The sequence below is a fragment of the Oncorhynchus mykiss genome, chromosome 13, assembly GCF_013265735.2.
Source record: "Oncorhynchus mykiss isolate Arlee chromosome 13, USDA_OmykA_1.1, whole genome shotgun sequence".
Taxonomy (NCBI): domain Eukaryota; kingdom Metazoa; phylum Chordata; class Actinopteri; order Salmoniformes; family Salmonidae; genus Oncorhynchus; species Oncorhynchus mykiss.
This window is the reverse complement of record NC_048577.1, coordinates 50,864,506-50,884,610: the sequence shown is the minus strand read 5'-3', so window position 1 is coordinate 50,884,610 and position 20,105 is coordinate 50,864,506. Positions and strand designations below refer to the sequence as shown.

The 20,105-nt window shown below is 44.1% G+C and overlaps 2 protein-coding genes and 1 long non-coding RNA gene across 11 annotated transcripts in view; 2 read left to right on the top strand and 1 right to left on the bottom strand.

Annotated features, from left to right (window-relative positions):
• Positions 1-916: 916 nt before the first annotated feature.
• On the top strand, positions 917-8,096 carry LOC110486730 (transmembrane emp24 domain-containing protein 1). The gene is made up of 4 exons (XM_036941431.1): positions 917-1,600; positions 4,704-4,801; positions 5,051-5,237; positions 5,432-8,096. The coding sequence occupies exons 1-4, from the start codon at positions 1,409-1,411 to the stop codon at positions 5,648-5,650; spliced, it is 696 nt and encodes a 231-aa protein (XP_036797326.1). The 5' UTR covers positions 917-1,408; the 3' UTR covers positions 5,651-8,096.
• Positions 8,097-8,308: 212 nt separating this feature from the next.
• The window catches only part of dnm2a (dynamin 2a), a 43,499-nt gene continuing 31,702 nt past the window's right edge, over positions 8,309-20,105 (bottom strand). For 7 of the 9 annotated variants that reach the window (XM_036941423.1, XM_036941427.1, XM_036941421.1 and 4 more), the window contains 7 exons: positions 17,004-17,114; positions 15,201-15,310; positions 14,886-14,997; positions 14,111-14,275; positions 13,636-13,859; positions 13,065-13,307; positions 9,765-12,408 (listed from right to left, as the gene is read on the bottom strand). In XM_036941423.1, the coding sequence (XP_036797318.1) occupies positions 12,339-12,408; positions 13,065-13,307; positions 13,636-13,859; positions 14,111-14,275; positions 14,886-14,997; positions 15,201-15,310; positions 17,004-17,114 (1,035 nt within the window). In that variant the 3' untranslated portion in view covers positions 9,765-12,338. Of the gene's footprint in view, positions 9,085-9,764; positions 12,409-13,064; positions 13,308-13,635; positions 13,860-14,110; positions 14,276-14,885; positions 14,998-15,200; positions 15,311-17,003; positions 17,115-20,105 lie in introns of those variants that run through there. The other 2 variants (XM_036941425.1, XM_036941422.1) reach the window with 2 other exon arrangements.
• Positions 15,867-17,283, top strand: LOC118938315. Its single transcript, XR_005035584.1, has 2 exons — positions 15,867-16,182; positions 16,662-17,283. It is a non-coding gene; the product is annotated as an uncharacterized LOC118938315 (long non-coding RNA).

Genomic DNA, 20,105 nt, shown 5'->3' with positions numbered 1-20,105 from the left:
AACTTAATTTGTATGATCTTCTGTGCAGTCTGATGTAGTGTCTGGTCTTGTCCACTCTGTTCTGAGTGGCTTCTGGGCATTGTAGAGGGACACATACGTATTCCTGAGAGTCATGTCTTTCAGTGATGGGGTCATAATATTTTGTAACTTAAACCATTCAAAAGATAAACCATTCATCTCTGTTTATTACAAGCATAATCTAGCGGCTACTGGAGGTTACTGACATAACCCCAGTGGTGGAAAAAGTACCATATTGTCATACTTGAGTAAAAGTAAAAAATAACTTAATAGATAATGACTCAAGTAAAAGTGAAAGTTTCCCAGTAAAATACTACTTCAGTATCAAAAGTAAAAGTATAAATAATTTAAAAATCCTTATATTAAGCAGTGGTGAAAAAAGTACCCAGTTGTCATACTTTAGTAAAGGTAAAAAAAAGATACCTTAGTAGAAAGTTACTCAAGTTAAAGTGAGTCACCCAGTAAAATACTACTTGAGTAAAAGTTTTAAAGTATTTGGTTTTAAATATACTTAAGTATCAAAAGGTCATTTCCATAAGGTCATTGCTAAAATAGACTTAATTATCAAAAGTAAAAGTATAAATGATTTCAAATTCCTTATATTAAGCAAACCAGACGGCATCACTTTTAAAATGTATTTTAATTAACGGATAGCCAGGGGCATGTTCCAACACTCAGACATCATTTACAAACGAAGCATGTGTTTAGTGAGTCCTCCAGGTCAGAGGCAGTTGGGATACCCAGGCATGTTCTCTTGATAAGAGTGTAAATTAGACCACTTTTGGGTGTCAGGGAAAATATATGGAGTAAAACGTACATTATTTTCTTTCGGAATGTAGTGAAGTAAATGTAAAAGTTGTCAAAAATATAAATAGTAAAGTAAAGTACAGATACAAAAAACGACTTAATTAGTCCTTTACAGTATTTTTTACTTAAGTACTTCACACCACTGCTATACATTGGTATTGCACACCCTTCCAGTCAATCATACGCGCTACTTTGTAGAAGTTATTGTAAAAGATAGGGCTACAGGGTGAGCTTTTGTTCTTCCAGTGGTCTAGTCTAACATCGATATAATAGGTTATCTTGTTGGATGAGATGCCATAAAATCGACTTACTTTCAGTTGCGCGCACAGTGGTCAGAACTGATCTGAAGCTAGTTGTTCGGTGAAGTAGGCGACTTGATTTCTGCTATGACTAACTTTGATCACAAGCAATAAATAGCCTACAGCTCGTGGTCGCTGACAGTCTATGGAATATGTACGTATACAATGCGGTATGAGTGAAGCGAAGTAGGCTACTAGACTACAAGAACAAGCATTCATGGCTGCCGATGAGTCAACAGTGATTGTAACTTTTACTGAAGTCCAAAGTCGCTTCTAGGCTACAAATGGGTTCCATGTTTGATCTGAGCGTTGCTGTAAGACTCTATTTGCTGTCTTGTTTCGTTGTATCTGTGGACTTCACTTTAGGCTTGGGACAAAGCCAAGATACTGAATTCACGTTTCAACTCCCTGCAGGTAGAACAGAATGTTTCTACCAAACAGCTACGAAGAACGGAAGCCTGGAAGTAGAATACCAGGTAGCAGGCTTGGACAATTTCGTTTTCTGTGGTATTGAAAACACAGCTGACATTCTCTGTGTCATTGTCTCTCTCTCTCTCTCTCTCTCTCTCTCTCTCTCTCTCTCTCTCTCCCTCTCTCTCTCTCTGTCTTTATGTGTGTGTTTGTGGTGCAATTTCGTGCCTCTATTATAACAATGTTATAAGTTGCATTAGTCAGTCAGTTACTGGATGCTTTATTGTTACAGCCAAAGGACTTTGCTCAGATGCAAATAATAAGATAAGGCATCTTCCTTCCATACAGGTGGAGTCTATAAGACAAAGCCAGCTTGACAAGCTGCTGGCATCGGCATGAAGGGTCAAGGCAGGGGAAGTGTTTACAAAGGGATCCACTGTGTCAGCATAAGGCCAGATACTCTAACTAACCTCTGAGCAATAGTAGCTGTAGTAGGCCTGTGGCTTCTTCTTCTCCTCTAGACATGTAAAGAGAAGGAGAGCGCTTACCACCAAGTGTAGGCCTACTTGCTGTGTTAGTAGTCATGCGCTTTGCTGCAAAATGCATATTAAATATGAAGCTGCGCCATCCCTGGCTCGACCTTGTTACAATTTATATATAGCATTTTAGTCATTTAGAAGACACGGTTGCAGAGTTAGTCAGTTGACTCGTATAAAAGTGTAAACCACTACATGTTAGGCTCTTCATAGATTAAAGTTGAAGTGATGCTCATCATGCTACGGTATCAATGCCTACTCTACATACTGGAAACCCTGTTCCCAATCCTCACACTGTACCAAGGCCCTCTGGCAGACACATGACTGTGATAGGATGTCATGTTCCTCACCACCCAACCCGCCAAGCCGTGACACATTTCTGTGGACTGTGTGTGTGTGTGTGTGTGTGTGTGTGTGTGTGTGTGTGTGTGTGTGTGTGTGTGTGTGTGTGTGTGTGTGTGTGTGTGTGTGTGTGTGTGTGTGTGTGTGTGTGTGTGTGTGTGTGTGTGGTCTGTGTGGAGCCTGGCAGGCTTACTGTGGTATCCACACAGCAACAGCTGAGACGCACAGGGCTGAGAGAGATGACAGCTTGAGAGAGCAAGCTGAAGGACTGTGGGGATTGGGACGTTTTATACAGCAGTCTGTGGTGTGTGTCTGTCTGCCTGGTTGTCTCTGCCTGTCTGTCTGTCCGTCTGTTACCCTCTCTCAACCAAGTCAATGACACCACACTGGCAATGGTAGTGACTCATGCCTAAGGCCTAGTTTATATGGCCTAACATGCTGTTTCCCTCCTTATGTTTCTGCTGCCTGAGAGTGGTGTTCCTTTGACATGAACAGACAGGTGCTGGGGAGTGGGTGTTCCTTTGACATGAACAGACAGGTGCTGGGGAGTGGGTGTTACTTTGACATGAACAGACAAGTGCTGGGGAGTGGGTGTTCCTTTGACATGAACAGACAGGTGCTGGGGAGTGGGTGTTCCTTTGACATGAACAGACAGGTGCTGGGGAGTGGGTGTTCCTTTGACATGAACAGACAGGTGCTGGGGAGTGGGTGTTCCTTTGACATGAACAGACAGGTGCTGGGGAGTGGGTGTTCCTTTGACATGAACAGACAGGTGCTGGGGAGTGGGTGTTCCTTTGACATGAACAGACAGGTGCTGGGGAGTGGGTATACTGGCTAGCCTCTCCTTGCTGTTGGATTGTAGCTTTAGCTGAAGTTACTGTCGGTTGATCCTGACCTGGTGGATCTATTTTAACTCATATCTACTGTGTTGTAGAGTTTGAATATGGCAATCTGAGACTGCTAATGACCGGATGAACCATGAGCTGTGCAAATACTTGGAACAAATACTATATCCATTGTTGTAGTGGAAGGTATATGCAGGTATACACTGTATACCCACTTATTTTTCATTTGGCATTGCGTATACTCACTTCTTAATCCCCACAATGCATATCAAAGTAGTGTAGTGGAGGTATATGCCATATCAGTTAATAAGGCTGATGGAACAGATCAGAATTTATAGCTTAAAATGTTGATAAACTATTATGAGGTAGACCTATGCACAAATGTTCCAAAATGACATTTGAATGACAACACTGTTCTAAAAAGCGATTTCATGGACAGAGATGGAAACATCTGTTAGAAATTTAGAAAGAAGGGAGATCTAAAGATGTAACAGCTATCATGGGTTGCTAATATGACTAGGATAATGCCTTTGGCTGCTAGACAATGACAGAAGATGTATAGAAAACCAATAGAACAGGAGAACGCATATGAGGAAGTCTTTCTAAAGGAATTGCCTCTACGTTTCGATGGTGGGATTTTGGCTTTAGGCTACTTTGAAGCAAAGTAAGACATGAAGTAAAATATCCCGGTTTCAAACAGTTAAGGATCAGGAAAAATGTAACAATGCATAGAGGCTTTCCCAAAATCCTTATCAATGAAATGTTAACTAGCTACAAAGTAGTCTATGCTTACCCGGCAGAATGATATCATGATTACCTGCATCAATTCAGTGGTCATTTGTTTTGCAAACTCCATATCATGTGCTACAGAAACACAGCTAACCAAACAACAGTGCTGGGTGCTTGTGCACTTGAATTGAAAGGTAACGACACTCAAAAACGGTTTTTTGTTGAGTTATCCCAGACCAGTTTTTCTGTTAAGTGTGACTTTGAAAGCCAAACATTTTTTTAAAACCTGACTGAATTTCTGACTCAGTTGACAGCCTAATTTATCTGTTTCAATAGTAAGCCTGTTAACTTATTTGCACGGTACAGCTTGGTTTAGCCTGACTGTGAAAGACCATTATGGGATTTATCATTTTAGGCCATTCAGAGTGAATGCCACTGTTTGTCATTCAATTTTTTTACACAGGGCACTTTTCCGTCGTCATTCTGGAAATGGGCAAAATTAGTGTAACATCACTTCTCCAGGCACCACTACAACACTGACTATACCACCACCACAGTGTTCATGTGTCTACAGTATGTATGGAAGTGAAGACGTGTGTGTGTAGACATGGTGGATTTCAGTGTGTCTATAGTGTCTGTCTGTAACACTGGATATTTTCATAGGAACACTTTGAGTTAGATTATAATATCATTTCATCCATTCCCTCCTGTTCCAGGTGATTGCAGGTGCAGGCCTGGATGTGGGCTTCACCCTGATCTCCCCCAGCGGATACAAGCTGGCCTCTGAGTTCAGGACATCTGACGGCATCCACACGTGAGTGGGCAGAACCTACTAACACAACCCTGACCTCCTCTAATTTCTCTGGAGTGGTATGAAGGTCTCACCATGCTCGATGGTGTTTGGTTCAAAGTTTTTGTAAGGTGACGCAAAAGACACCTTTCCATCCTCTGGCTTACAGACAGTAAAGTTCTACACTATTCTATATGACAGTCTGAACACTGTCTGACTTGCTCTGACCCTCTCTGTCATCATGTTGTTCTTCCTCATTGGTCTGTCTCCCAGGGTGGAGCCTACAGAGGATGGAGACTACCGGCTGTGTTTTGACAACAGCTTCAGTAAGCTTTCTGAGAAGATGGTGTTCTTCGAGGTGATTGTAGAGGGCCAGCCTGGGGACACCTGGGGCGATGAAGAGTGGGCTGACATGGCCGAGCCAGAGAGTATGGTGGAGTACAAATTGGAAGACATCAGGGTGAGAAGGACAGGAGGAACACCCAAACGTTCAGCCACTGGGACTGGTGTCTTTATTTTGTCTTTTCATCCTGTTCGTCTCTCCTGTTTCACGTTTTTCCTCTCTTTCCCACTGTCAATGTTCAATACATTCCTGTGTTCTCTCTTATCCTCTCCCACCTTACCCACTGTCTCTCTCCCTGCCTCTCCCTGTAGGAGACCATGGACTCAGTGCACAGGCACCTGGAGCGGAGCCGGCAGCTTCAGACCATGCTGAGGACCTTCGAGGCCCGGGACCGCTATCTACTGGAGGACAATCTGTGGAGGGTCTCGTTCTGGTCCTCCATGAGCCTCCTGGTCATCCTGACCGTGGCCGTCACACAGGTCTACACCCTCCGACGCCTCTTCGACGACAAGAGGGTCTGCAAACCCTAGTGTCCAGTAGTATCTTCCACCACCCCCACACCCTTCCCAGTGGTATCTTCCACCACCCCCACACCCTTCCCAGTGGTATGTTCCACCAACCCCACATCATGCCCAGTGGTATCTTCCACCACCCCCACACCCTTCCCAGTGGTATCTTCCTCCACCCCCACACTCTTCCCAGTGGTATCTTCCACCACCCCAACGCTCTTCCCAGTGTTATCTTCCACCACCCCACACCCTTCCCAGTGGTATGTTCCACCACCCCCACATCATGCCCAGTGATATCTTCCACCACCCCCACACCCTTCCCAGTGGTATCTTCCACCACCCCCACACCCTTCCCAGTGGTATCTTCCACCACCCCCACACCCTTCCCAGTGGTATCTTCCTCCACCCCCACACTCTTCCCAGTGGTATCTTCCACTACCCCCACGCTCTTCCCAGACTAACAGGACCCTACTGTAAAGTAATGGTTTCAGAGATTGAAGAAGAGAGACTATTGACAACAGTGATGTTTGGTAAATGAGGGACTGTTAGTAAGGATTTAGTGATGTTTGTGTTTGATGAGTTTGATTCAGCTTTTGAGTGGCAGAAAAGTGCATGTTTGTATGTGAGTCATAAACACTGTATAATGATGTTTTGACAATTTAGTGTCAATCTATCAAACAAGAAACCAAAGCAATAGCAGATCATGTGGTAGTATGTTTTTAACATGGGATCTTAAGAGTGACATTACAAATATAATTGATTTAATGACATGGTTATAACACAACTACAGAAAATTAAACACACACACAAAAAATATTCTACTCTGAAATAAATTAATTCTGGAGAAAGAGTAGCCTTGCAAAGCCACTGGTCCCGCAAGCTTACATTAAAAGCTGCAGTGGTTATCAGTCTGTTAATTATGAGGCAAGAGAAATAAGTCTTACATGCATCAATGGCTGTCCTCATGGGATGGTTTTATTGAATTACAGATATTACATTTTTATTGAAATGTATAGTGTTTGACAGAGATCTGGTGAGACGAAGCCAAAGAGTTGAGACATTCAAAAAATTATCCCTGCCAGGAGAATGTTGCAAAGTCAACCACAAGCATAGTTGTTATATACACCTCCAACACCACAAAACAAGATCCAATCATTCATTTGAAAAAATGATTGTATTTATAAAACCATAAAATCTCAATGATCCATTCCTTTCAATTATAGGTACAATAGTGCAAATTTGAGTGTCAAAAGTGTGCAGCGAAAGAAAATAAGGCAACCTTATTGGCTACCACAAAACAGCACTGGATTAAAGGCATATCGCAAAGTTCTGCAGTTGACATCAGTTGGATCTATTATTGACACTGTACTACATTATAATCACATTACCGGTATATGCCCTTCTTCATACAACTACCCTTACTACAGTATAAATAAACTGTATAATGATAACATACAGCATATGCCATATAGAAGAGGCCTTTATTCAAAGTGATTTACAGTCATTCGTGCATACATTTCACGTATGAGTGGCCCCAGCAGGATTCGAACCTACGACCCTTGGTGTTGCAAGCACAATGCTCTACCGTCTGACCCTTGTGCAAGGCATCCACTGGAACATGCATGGTTTGAAGCTCTCTTCTGAACATGACATGACCCTCGCTGTTAAAAGCTTTGTATGCTTCTGTGCTCACTCAGCAGTGGAGGACCCAGCACTACCTGATTAATTGAGCTGTTCCTAACATCCTTCACCTCATCCCTTCAAATAGTCACTTTACCGTTTGGTTTTTGGGGCCCTCCCAATACACTACCATATAATATTAAGGGCTGTCATCCTCCCATGTGGTGTTCCCCAACTGACACGTCAAATGATTAACTGTAGCATCGAACACAATGCAGTATGAGTGAGATCTCAAATAATCTACAGTTCCACCTACAACACAATTTACAATCATCTAAATAAACCAAACTTCTACACTTCAATCATTTTTATAGGAGTGTTATACAAACGTGTTCAATAGTCATTCAGACACTGATCTGTTGAGAAATGCCCATATATTAAAACTGCACTGTACATAAAACCAAGAGGAGAGGTTATGCCCCATGAGATAGCTAACACAAACAATCACTGGATTTCATTACGAATTTGGCACATGAGCAATCAAAAATTTTTATCAGTACAAAAATAATTTCATTTTCTCAATGTTTGTTTAGTATGGAAATAGGGAACAGAAGTTGAACCCGTACTGAGAGTGGTGTCAGAATTCAGCCAGGCTACAGCTCGCTAAAACCACTGGAGGGGATGGAGATTTCAGAATACATCCCCCACACTTATAGAACAGTCTGGGTAGGTGCTAGCTATTAAAGGCCCAATGCAGCTGTTTTTATCTCAACATCAAATAATTTCTGGGTAACAATTAAGTACCTTACTGTGATTGTTTTCAGTTGATTTTTTTTTAAATAAAACAAAAGCAGCTTCTTAGCAAAGAGCAATTTGTCAACCAAGAATGTTGCTAGGACTGTCTGGGAGTGGTCAGAGCTGGGAGGGGAAAACTGGGAGTGGTCTGAGCGGGGATGGGAAACTGGGAGTGGTCTGAGCGGGGAGGGGAAACTGGGAGTGGTCTGAGCGGGGAGGGGAAACTGGGAGTGGTCTGAGCGGGGAGGGGAAACTGGGAGTGGTCTGAGCGGGGAGGGGAAACTGGGAGTGGTCTGAGCGGGAAGGGGAAACTGGGTGTGGTCTGAGCGGGGAGGGGAAACTGGGAGTGGTCTGAGCGGGGAGGGGAAACTGATAACTAGCTGTTATTGGCAGAAAGGTTTGGAAGTCTCTTTCTTACTGGTGGATGAACTAATATACAGCCTGGTGATGACAACAGGCAGGCTAAAACTCCACCCCACCAAAACAGGCTGATATTTCAGGTGTTTTTTCAAACCGCCCTTACACTTAAAAGTGCATTATTATAATTGTCACAGTATTATTTCAACCTCATAGTGTGGAACAATATATAAAGCATATAAATATTACACTTTTGACTGCACTGGGCCTTTAACAGTTTTAATGAGATAGTGAGTGAGGGTAAAGTTGTCTTCTTTACCACGTGACAGTTCTCTCCGTATTTTATTGCAGCTTATGCAATGAGATCGCATTTCACTTTAGGATTTATTTTTTTTTAAAAGGAGGCTGATTTTCCTGAAATGCCGTCAGTTATTGTAAAACGAGTACGTTTGACAGTTGCCATTGAAAAACTCGTGTATTTCATGTTATAAACTAAGTTATGGCTTTTAGAGTTTAATCAGCTCCGAAACCTATTCTTTGGAGAATATTTAAGGTTAAGGTGTTCAAGGTTTATGATTCTTCACAGGTCTGGTTCTCTTGCTGGTTTGTGGACAGTGCATCTCCAATCCTATCCTGCTTTGGGGCAAGGTCACCACTGGTTACGACGAGCAGGAGCAGGCCGCCTGTTCAGGGACAATCATAACGACAGACCAACATTAATAACTCTCTCCCATTCAAGTATTTTTGATGCGTAATACAGCTTGGTGATTGTGAGGGGTCTAACAGACCTTTTTTGTAAAGGAAGACTTATGAACATTTACTTCCTGAAATTGTGTTTGTGTCCATCACATTTTTTACATCTTCCTGCTTTCTTTAGCTGATGATTCCTATTACCATAGCTGCCTGTTTTCTACAGGCAATGTGATCTATTATGTGCAGCAAGAGACAAATCAAATTGATTAGACCATAAACTTGAACATTTAAATGAAAAACAGCATACTTGTACACCAAAGGCCTTCTACAACCCACCACCACTATTATTACTAACACTACAGCAGAGTATTGAGTTGTATAGTAGAGTATGTGCACCTTGTATTCAGAGAAACATCAGGAAGGAAGAAAAAAGAAGAATGAATAAGTTATTATTCCAGGAATTCCTGTCCTTCACAACTTTCCTTCCACTTTTAACTCAAGTCAAAAGGCAAGCAGCCTGTTGGCACAGAAACACCATAGCAACATCCACAGTGAAGGAGGGGGAAGAAGAGAGGAAGGCATACCAGGAGAGAGAACCATGAGGACAACCAATGAGAGAGGAGAGAGAGGGGGGACCACACAAGACACAAGGAGACACCAACCACCAGTCTCTTTATTGTACACAACACCTCTTTATTTAGCGCTCATGTTCCAAATGGGTTCATTTGTTTATTCAAATCCAGGAAATTACTAGAGGCACTTGACAAGGCTTTGCAAAAACTAAAGAAAGATTGACGCAGGTCAGTTCCCCCCACCCACAAGATGAAAGATACAGAGCATGGAGAGTGTGGGGGGGGGCATCCATTATGGAGAAAAGGTCGTCACCAACATCTTACACTTTACAGATCAGGAGATGGGGTGTAGGGGGACAGGCTACAGTGACCGGTACCGTCAGGTGACAGGGACACTTTCATAAGGAGGGGACGTTTTCGATTCCCTTAAGACTCAACATCAGAGAGTGACAGCATAAATGTAAGGCCAAATCTCTTCCTAGTAGGGGTTCAATACTTGGTCAAGATATTGAAACCTTTTGGAGCATGGATAGACTCCATTTCCCAGAGGCTTTAGTTGGAGTTAGCTGAGATCAGAGTCAGACACCCACTAGCAGCACGGTCACTGTAGACAGACCTGATGGGAAATGTATGGGAAGAAAAGCCCAGAAAATATGGTTTTAGACTGTTCCTACCAAATTCACCCTCGACCTGTACCACAATCTGTGTACAAGGTATTGGACTGAGCTCTATATAGTTTGGACAGGTTCTCCAGGCAGGATGTATATGTACACCAGAAAAAGCAACAAAAGTTGAACTCCCGCCCCCTGCTCACCCTCAATATTTAATCACCAAATCAAAACATCAACGTAGTCCATTTGTCACTCACCCTCCAACCCCCCCCCCCCCAAAATTCCCCCAGTATGATCAAATTACCATCAGAAGAATCAAATGATATTCATCAGTAGAAAATCCCATCTGTGAAGAGACACTCTTCACTCCTATTTAAACCCTCCCAGTGGCAACAGTTATTCCAACTAGAACCCTGTAGTGGAAGTCGCTACCAGAAAGACATTCAGTCTCCCTTCCGGAGGAGTAGTAGTAGGCTGAAGGTGCAGTATACAGCTGACATCATTTCTATCAAAACAATACATGACAAATGCCCAGGGTTATAAATAATGAATTAATGCGATCTGGAGATTAAATCTCAACATTTCCCTACATCCCAAGCGAAGTCAATATAACGGCTGTGTGTTAGTGCTTCAATTAGTATAACGATTACTACACATTAAAATGTTTGGTTTTCAATGAACACCATTAAACATCATTCTCCATCCATTCTTTTTAAAACTGGAGACATCACCATCTCTGTGTGTCTGGACTGAGACTGTCCATCAGCTATGTACAACGGTGTTTCCAAGACACCGGGAGGATCTCTCGTCCATAAAGACAAATTACCATTGAATTGTGACAGGAAGAAGTGTCGGTCCTAAACCGCCGTCTCTCCAGCTCTAACCACATAGCTCCCCCTTCCCTTTCCCGCCTCCCCACCTTCTCACCCTTCTCCAGGAGAACCTACTGTACTCTCCCCTTTACCGGTCCTTGTCCTGAATGGGACTTTGAATGAAGGTTGGCTAAGGCCTCAGTGAGATTGACTTAAGGTGCTGGGATAACTCTATACTTAAAAGATGTGTGGAGAAATCATCTCAAAGTGCTGACAACTCTCTCTCTGTTTATTGTGCATAGTCTTAAATTAATGACAACCTCAACACTACCACTGGATGTATGGATGTACACAGAAGTGCTTCAAGTGGTCAATCTAGATGACATTTTCTCAGCGGTGGCAGGACATTCCAATAATAACAGGCCCATTTTAGAAGGCTGCTCTCAGCCTCATGTGTAGCCCTGCACTGCTAAATTGTCTTTTTATGCCTCCTTTTGCTGTGATTTGAGACTGGTTTTAAAGCTACATAGAGGGGGCATTAAAACAGACAAGTCACTCAAATAAAATCAACACCACCGTAGTCGTAATAACAATAACTATTTTCCAGTATGAAATCAAATTAGAAAAACCCAAAAAAAATGAACAGGATGTCTGTGTATATTACACAGAGGTGTCGGGTGTAGTAGAGCACGAGGTGAGGACACGTCTAAAGATGGAGGGAGGGAGGGTAGCTAGCGTTTTACGTTTAGAAAGGTTGTGGACTATGCTGTCGTCCACATTTTCAGAGAGGAAATTAACGATTCTGTTACCACAGAAAATAGGTCGCTTAGGGTCATGTCACTTCCATGTAACCATCCACATCTGATGCCGTGACTGCACCCTGCTGGTCAAAGGTGAGCGATTAAGTCTTGATGAATCTTTTGATACATATGGTATGATATCCAAAACAGTGTAATTACATCTCTTCTGATTCTGAGGAGTCAAGTGGTTATGGTTCCTTTGCTTCTTTAGAATGTGGAGACCAGAGAGCCCACATGTGTAGGAGACTAAGGGAGGGTTAGCAGCTTATATCAGAGAACAGTTTGAGTCGACTACATTAGATAAGTCTGGTTGAAATAGAATATATCAATGTGCATAGATACTGTATAGGGGCCCCCTCCTCCCCTGCTCTCTATCCCTCCCCTCTGGCCTCAGTACACACATAGTCTCACACACACACAGGTGAGCCTGGCTGGTTCTACTGGGTAGTCTAGTCTAGCAGGGAGGGCTCGGCAGGGCGGATTATGGTGGGCCGGTGAGGGGCGCCAGGGGGTCTTCGGCTGCAGGGAGAGAGAGAGAGAGAGAGAGCAATGAAACAAACCCAGACAGAGCGAGCAGGAGAACAGATGAGAGATTGTGAGACGTGAATGGAGAGAAACACTCCCACAGAGAGATCGGGAGAACAGATGAGAGATTGTGAGACGTGAATGGAGAGAAACACTCCCACTGAGAGGATAGGGAGAACAGATGAGAGATTGAGAGACGTGAATGGAGAGAAACACTCCCACTGAGAGGATAGGGAGAACAGATGAGAGATTGTGAGACGTGACTGGAGAGAAACACTCCCACTGAGAGAGATAGGGAGAACAGAAGAAGAAACAGAGAAAGAGAGTTGAGCACAAAAGAGAGAGGAGGTAAGAGATGGGGTTTATGAAACCGAGAAGATAACCACGATAGAGGAAAGAGAAAGGAAGAGAAGTGTGTAAAGAAAAGGTTAAAGTAGTAATGTGAAAGGTGGGACTGGGAGGAAACTTAAATCCATCTATTGACGTCAACAGTCAGTCAGAGCCAGGTGCTGCAGTTACAGTGATAACCTGGCAATTCAACAATGAATTAAGAGGGTTACACAGGTTAATATAGTGTTGATGAGGAGACATTATTCCTGTGTGAGGATATAGGTAGGTAGGAACTGCTCCCTCCTGAGAGGTGGTCTTACCTGGGCACGCCAGGGGGGATGCGAGCGGGCCGAGAGGGGATCAGTGGGGGGGCACTGAAAGGGTCCTGATGGTTGTTGCTGCCAAAGGCGTTAATGGGCGCCGGGCCCGGGCGAGAAGGGATGGGGGGCCCCCCAAACGCTGGGGAGGGGTTGAGGGGTGGTCCCGGCCTTGGGCCACTCACTGCAGGAGGACGGCTTGGGGGAGGGGCTGCTGCGGCCGGGGGGCGGCGCTGGGGGGTAGGACTGGAAGGAGACGAGAACAGAGAGAAAGAGGTGTGGGGAATGGAAAAAGAACAGACAGACAATGAAATATACATTATACAAACACTGCACAACGATAATAAGCTTTGGTCGACTGTATAGTCTCTTACACATGACCCCCTTTAGTTCCCACATGACCCCCTTTAGTTCCCACATGACCCCCTTTAGTTCCCACATGTGACAATGGATGAAGCAAAACATCTTCCATTTAATGAATGAGAGAATTTAAGGTACATTCACTCAATCCACATTAATGTCAAAGTCAACAAATCCCTTTTGTATGTGTGAATGTGTACACACACACTCTCACCTGGCTTCCTGCATCCAGCTGTCGTTGACGGGCGGTGGCACGGGAACCGTCACGGTGGTGGTGGTGATGTCACCGATGATGTGCAGTGCCTCCTTGAGGGCGTGGTACATGCGGAGCATCTCGTCGCGGCGCTGCGCCTGGTCAGCTGACTCCTCCATCAGGCTGTTTTGGTCACCTGACGAGTACAGGTAGGCCAGCAGCTCTGAGTGGATGAAGTCCTTAGCCTGGGGAGGAGAGGAAGACCATGGACTGCAGAGAAACAGAGGTGTCCTACTCCTTTCACTACTCACATCATACTAGTCTGCATGGAAAGATGGAGTCACTGAATAGTTGATCTTCAGTGATGCTAGAAAACACAAACACCCCGGCGCTTGTGGAAACACAACACAAAGGTACACGAAGCTGTGTGATGGAATCCCTTGCTATAAGACTGAGCCTGCTCAGTATAGACTGTCTCTAGGCTTTTTTCACTCACGCTGTTGATCATGAGGTGCATGATGGTCTTGGGCATGAGGTCCCTGATGGACTTGTTGACGATGCCGATGTAGGAGTCCACCAGGTTACGGATGGTCTCCACCTGCCTCTCCAGCTGGGGGTCCATGGAGAAGGTTTCTGACGGGGCCGTATCCTCAGTGTCCACCTGAGGAACACAGAGAGAGACGTTACTTCTGAGTGAGGACACGTGACCGGTCCAAACAGGTACCTGTCCACACACGTACCTGTTCTCTGAGTGTTTGAGGTCAATACACGATAGCTAATACTACTGCATGCCATTGGGATACCTTTGCGGTAGATGTATGCCATTGTGAATCATACATCCAATCGCTCTGATATTAGTACCTCATAATCTCCCTTGAGATTCCCATGAATTGGCGTGCATGAGAAGAAACAAGCAGTAGGACAATCATCAGTGACGTCATCAAGAAGTATAGGTGCATGCCTAGTGTTCATCAAATACTGACAAAGGCTGTCACCACAACGCATCCGTTCGTTTGACCTCTGCTTCGGCTAACATTCAAACTTCAAGGGTCGGTTTACCAGACACAGATGAAGCCTAGTCCTGGACGACAAAACCCTTTCAATGGAGAATCTCCGTTGAGCATGTCCTCAAGTCTGTTGAGCATGTCCTCAAGTCTGTTGAGCATGTCCTCAAGTCTGTTGAGCATGTCCTCAAGTCTGTCCAGGACTAGTCTTCATCTATGTTCGGGAAAGCGACCCAAAGACTATTTGAGTGAGTTTGGGTTCAGTACCTGGTCCTTCTCAGGGTAGACCCCAGCCCTCAGGAAAGAGGCTTTCCAACTGTCCACGTCCTCCTGGGTGTCACAGGCCAGCTCAATCTGACGCAGGTCCTTATACACATTCCTGCTTGATGGATGGCAAAACACAATCAGGGTGGGTGCAAATTCTATTTCATTTCAGTCAATTCCCTAAGTAAATTTCCCTCCATGCTTCTTGATGAGAATTTTGTAACATTTAAATGTCAGTTCACTTCCTGATTCACTGAATTGAAATGACAGACTTGTATGGAACAGGATACACATACACAACACATCCATTTCCCTGACCTGGATTCAGTGTTGAAGACGCCAAATACGTGTTTGGTGGACATGAAGCCTTTCTCCACGTCCCTCAGCTTGAGGTTATCTAGGGGAAGCATGTACTTCTTCTCTTTCTCCTAAAACACAGAGAGAGGGGGGGACGGGGGATCTGAACTCATAGCAAAAACATTAAAGTACACAAATAAGAGGAAGCCATGAAGACAGCCATGAAGAAACTGCTTCATGGGTAACTTTGAAAAACAGTGGAATACAACACTAGGCTTCTCCACCAATGAGCAGAGAGAGAGGAATGCATTTCCTCTGTATAAGACCCAGACCACCAGGCTGGTGAGAAGAGAGGGAGAGAGGAGGAGCATGGGGGAGAGAGAGAGAGAGAGAGAGATGGGGGGAGGGATGCCAGCTTTGCACTGTTGAGGAGAAGCATCTGGAAGCGTTTGTCTGCACTAACAGAGAGCGCTCAGTCCCAACAGTTACATCACTCTAAGCCAATGTCCTAGTCTCTCTCTCACACACACACACACACATATAACCACACACATGAAAACATACAAACACCCATGTGCTTGTGCAAATGCAAACACGTAAACACAGACGCATGAAAGTGGCATACAACCACAAACCAAGACAAACATACCCACCCCCCCACACACCTCCCACCCCCCCAACCCGCCCCCAGTAACCCAGTACGATTTCCTGCAAATTCCAAAGGCAGATCCCTGCTGGAACATTTCAACCCGCCTGCCACGTCAGTTTGCTTCCACCATCCTCCCTCGCTCCTTCTCCTCTTCTGCTCCTTCTCTTTCTCTCGCTCTTTCCGCCACAGAGGACTGGTCAAAACTGAACGGTACTAGTTGTTTTGAGGCGTAGTCAGAGTGACAGGTTAAAGGTTTGTCTTCAGCTCTGGTCAGCGGTATCTTTTGAAGCTCTGTGTTTCGCTGAGAGAGGGGACATCTTCGCCAAGGCCTGGGCTGCTCTGACCGAACTAATGGTAAGTTTAACAGTCAGACTAGATTTCCGAATGCATCCGTCTGTAAATGTTTAACTTGCCTAGGATGATCCCTAGTGCTTCTGGTTTATTTCTTTAATATTATTTCAACTTTGTTCCAGTAAAACATCATAAAGTATCATCGACATGCCTTTTCCATATATTTTCCAGCCTTTGAAATGGCCTACAGAGCATTTTAAATCTGACTGTAGAGAGTAGTGTGGTCACAGAGTGGGAAAACACTTGGCTGTTTTGTTCATGTGCACAAAGTAAATACAGTAATGGCTGTTGGAACTTTAAGATGATCAAACAAAGTTGTAAAGCTCAACATCTCTCCATTACATCAACATACTAAATTAGTCAATACAGTTATATTTATTTGGACCTCAGTCTGAGTTTGGTTGCTTTCTTTATCAGAGGAATGTTTACTCTCCCTCCATCGCTCCCCCCCCCCCCCCCCCCCACCTCTGTCCTGTCTCTAGGGCAGTGACCTGCAGCCGGAGCGACCCCGCGGACCTTCCCCCCTCCTCACCCCCCCGCCTGCCCAGTGTTCAGACTACCTGTTCATCAGGCTGAAGCTGAACAGTAGTCTGCACATTGGTTAGGCTGGGCCGGGACACACACACAGGACACATCTAACTACCAGCCAGCAGGGGCTCTGGTGAGAGGCTCTGGCCGGGTCTGATTCTCCACCATGACAATGAGAGGGAGGAGGGAGCATGCAATGCAGATCATATATCAGCCCATGGAGTAGTAGCAGAATCTTTCTGACAGTTTGTATTGTACTATTTTGTGTTGTACTTATCCCAGCGTTAGACACTCACCTCCTCATCCTTGTACCAGGATAGTGACTCTGCGGTCAGGACGAACCAGTACTCCTTGGAGCCTCCCTTCATGATGCTGATGTTGATGGTGAGCCAGCCTTTGCGGATGACCTGTTAGGGGAGAGATAGGGGTGGGGGAACAGGGGAGCGAGGGGTGGTGGGGGACAAGGTATACCAGGAGGATGGAGGGAAAACAAGTCATTAAAGTACTCATGATTTACCTCCTGGAGATCTTGTGATATGACTAACTTAACTGACCAATAAAAACCTTACCTGGGTACTCAGTGTGAGTTTGGTTGATCCTGTCTTACCAATATAAGCACTAAGATGTTCTACATACTCTAAATTAACTATTCTATTCTGAGTATAAAGATTTACAATTCCAACAATGTTTCTGAACATGATCCCTGATGTATACAGTAAGCATACGGTGTGGAGATTTAAACAGGAAACCTCAAACAAACCTTAATGACCTCAAAACTAACTAATATGGGTCATCCAGACCAAATGGGACCCACACAGGGTCAGGGATCAAGGGTCGGCGGTGGTATGTTAGAGTGAGCGGGTCAGTAAAAGCTAGCCTATACACGGTTAGCCAAAACAGACTAGGGTTAGTGGGTTAACTGGGCAGAGTCGTCAGACATACACTCCAGCGTAGGACACTGTAGGAGGATAAACACCTATGTAAGGAACAGGACATAGGGAGATGGAGAGGCAAGAGGAGGAGGGCCAGACTGTGGGAGAGGAATACAGCGATATGCAGAGACAATGGAGACGGGTAGACTGAGCCACAGCTCACGGAGTGGACGGGTAGAGAGAGAGGGATGAACAAAAATAAAAGGATTTAAGGAAGGGAGAGAGGAAAGAGAGATGAGGCAAGGTTGAGAGGTTCTTTCTGTAGATGAGTTGTATTAGAGCAGGGGTCCTCAACCTTTTTATGCCCAGGGACACCCTCGCAGGCAAACCGACAACCCAGGGAACCCCATCCTAAGTTAGCAAACATTGTTTTCACGACTTGTCTTATCAGGTGAATGATAATGTCAAGCAGAAGTAATAACATTTTAAAATTAATAGATTTGGTAAATAGTTTTTCATTGTTTTGACCTCCCCACATATAACTGGAAGAGGAAGTGTAAACTAACAGCCTATTTGCTAGAAAAGGTAACTCCAAACACATTTTCGCTAAGAACAACTGTTTAGCGCTGGTTAAACAAAGGTTAGCCATGTCTGGACAAAAATGTATGTCCAAGTCAACAAAGCTTTGCAGCAGCCAGCAGCACTTGCCACAGTGGTAGTCTATTCACAGGTGCTGTTTCAAAGCCTATGTCAGATACACCAGTGAGTGTAATTATCTTTCATTAGTGTAATCTGTTCAATATTAGGAGTTGAAAAATAAAGTTGACATCAGAAAGATACTCTTATTTTCTACTGCATGTAATTCAACATTTGCTTATTCTGTTGCTAGCGATATTCATAAAAACCTTTAAATAAAAATCCCTTTTTTTGGGACCCCTGCAGTACCTCGTCAGATATCTAGGGGGCTGCTGACCCCTGGTTGTAGTACCCCTGTATTAGAGTAATGCTCTCATTGTTACTGCCATTTCAAAGACCCATCAGGTGAGGCAGATCTCAAGCTTGGACAAGGATGCTGTCAAGTTATGCCGATAAGACAGAACATCAACCTCTCTCTCCCTCTCCTGTGTCTTAAAGACTGATTGGGGTTTATGATGGGGAAGGGGGTAATTAGTAGGAAAGTAGCAAAAGAAATGAGAGGGGAAGAGGCAGTAACATAGGAGTTAGCTAAATTCTCAGTTTGCCTTGGCGAGGAATTGCCTTACACCCCTCTTTAATGAGAACTTTTATTTATTTATTTTTAAACCTGGCTGGCAGTCAGTGGTCAGTGTCGTAAGTGTTGAAGGTGAGAGACAGACAAGAGGAGTGTGAGGTGACAGAATAGGGATAGTGAGATGCTTTTAATGCCATGACACTTCTTTCCTCACTGTCTAAACAGAAGCCCTGACATGCAGGATAGGTCAGTGATGACAAAATACAGACATTTAGCCTGTTCTATCTTCAGCTACATCTCATGTTCAGGTTATTATCACTTGAGAAAAGTTATGCCACTAGATGGCATCATTGCCTCAATTCCTGTCAAAAGTAAAACACATTATTTTAGGTCTTCTACCAGCTGGTAAATCAAACATTGATACATTAGATGTATGGATATAAACACATTACAAATCATTATTAAACCCAATTTATATTACTTCAAAATCAGATTTGATCAGAGTTATTTTATGTAAATTATATTCATTGATTGAATCATGACGCCCCCCCATGCCCTTCTACCATCTACTGCCACCCTCTGGTCCCTGATTGGAATGACAGTCACATGTGCTACTAACATATTGTTATAGTGATGATTGGAATATTGAGTTGTGGAAAGTTGACATGCCACGATAAGTTATTAAGAGAGAAAACATCAAGAGGAGATTTCAATGACCCCAAAAGGATGAAAATGTGAACCTCTAGTGTATGATTGTTGGTGATTCATGTCTCCTACCCCCATTCCTGGAATGTTCAGGACCCTTCAACAGCAAGGCAAACTGTGGCGGTCACTACTTAAACCCCTGGACAGGGCAGCATGGGTAAGGACCAAAAGCAGGAGAACTGACACCAGCCACTCTCACATCCTCCCAACTCTTCCATAGTCTTTCACAGGGAATCACAACATTACACTTCAGTGTGGTTCAAGAACGTGACAAAAAAAATACAACAATTCTGCCTGTGCTTGGACAGAACTGGTTTCAACAGGTTTGAGAGTAAAGAGTAAATGTTAGTAATATTCTATCTACTTGTCCAATTAAAGACAATTGCTGTCTTGTTAAGTGAAACCAATAATTATTGAGCATAACCCAGATGTTATTGAGAAAGCCGTTACCGATTACGGGTAAGGGGTAAAGCCGACGAGAATTACATCTCTACGATACGACTCTAATTGATTCTCTGGTTTGCCATAAGTCTTGAGACTACTACCTTCTCCTGCTCGCCCTCTCTCAGTCCCTGTGGAGTAGGGAAGATATGACGAGAAAAAACAGAGGA

Coding starts and splice junctions, on each gene's coding strand:
- LOC110486730 (XM_036941431.1), top strand. CDS start 1,409: ATGGGTTCCATGTTTGATCTGAGCGTTGCTGTAAGACTCTATTTGCTG. Junction 4,802..5,050: donor ACATCTGACGGCATCCACAC/GTGAGTGGGCAG, acceptor TCTGTCTCCCAG/GGTGGAGCCTACAGAGGATG. Junction 5,238..5,431: donor ACAAATTGGAAGACATCAGG/GTGAGAAGGACA, acceptor CTCTCCCTGTAG/GAGACCATGGACTCAGTGCA.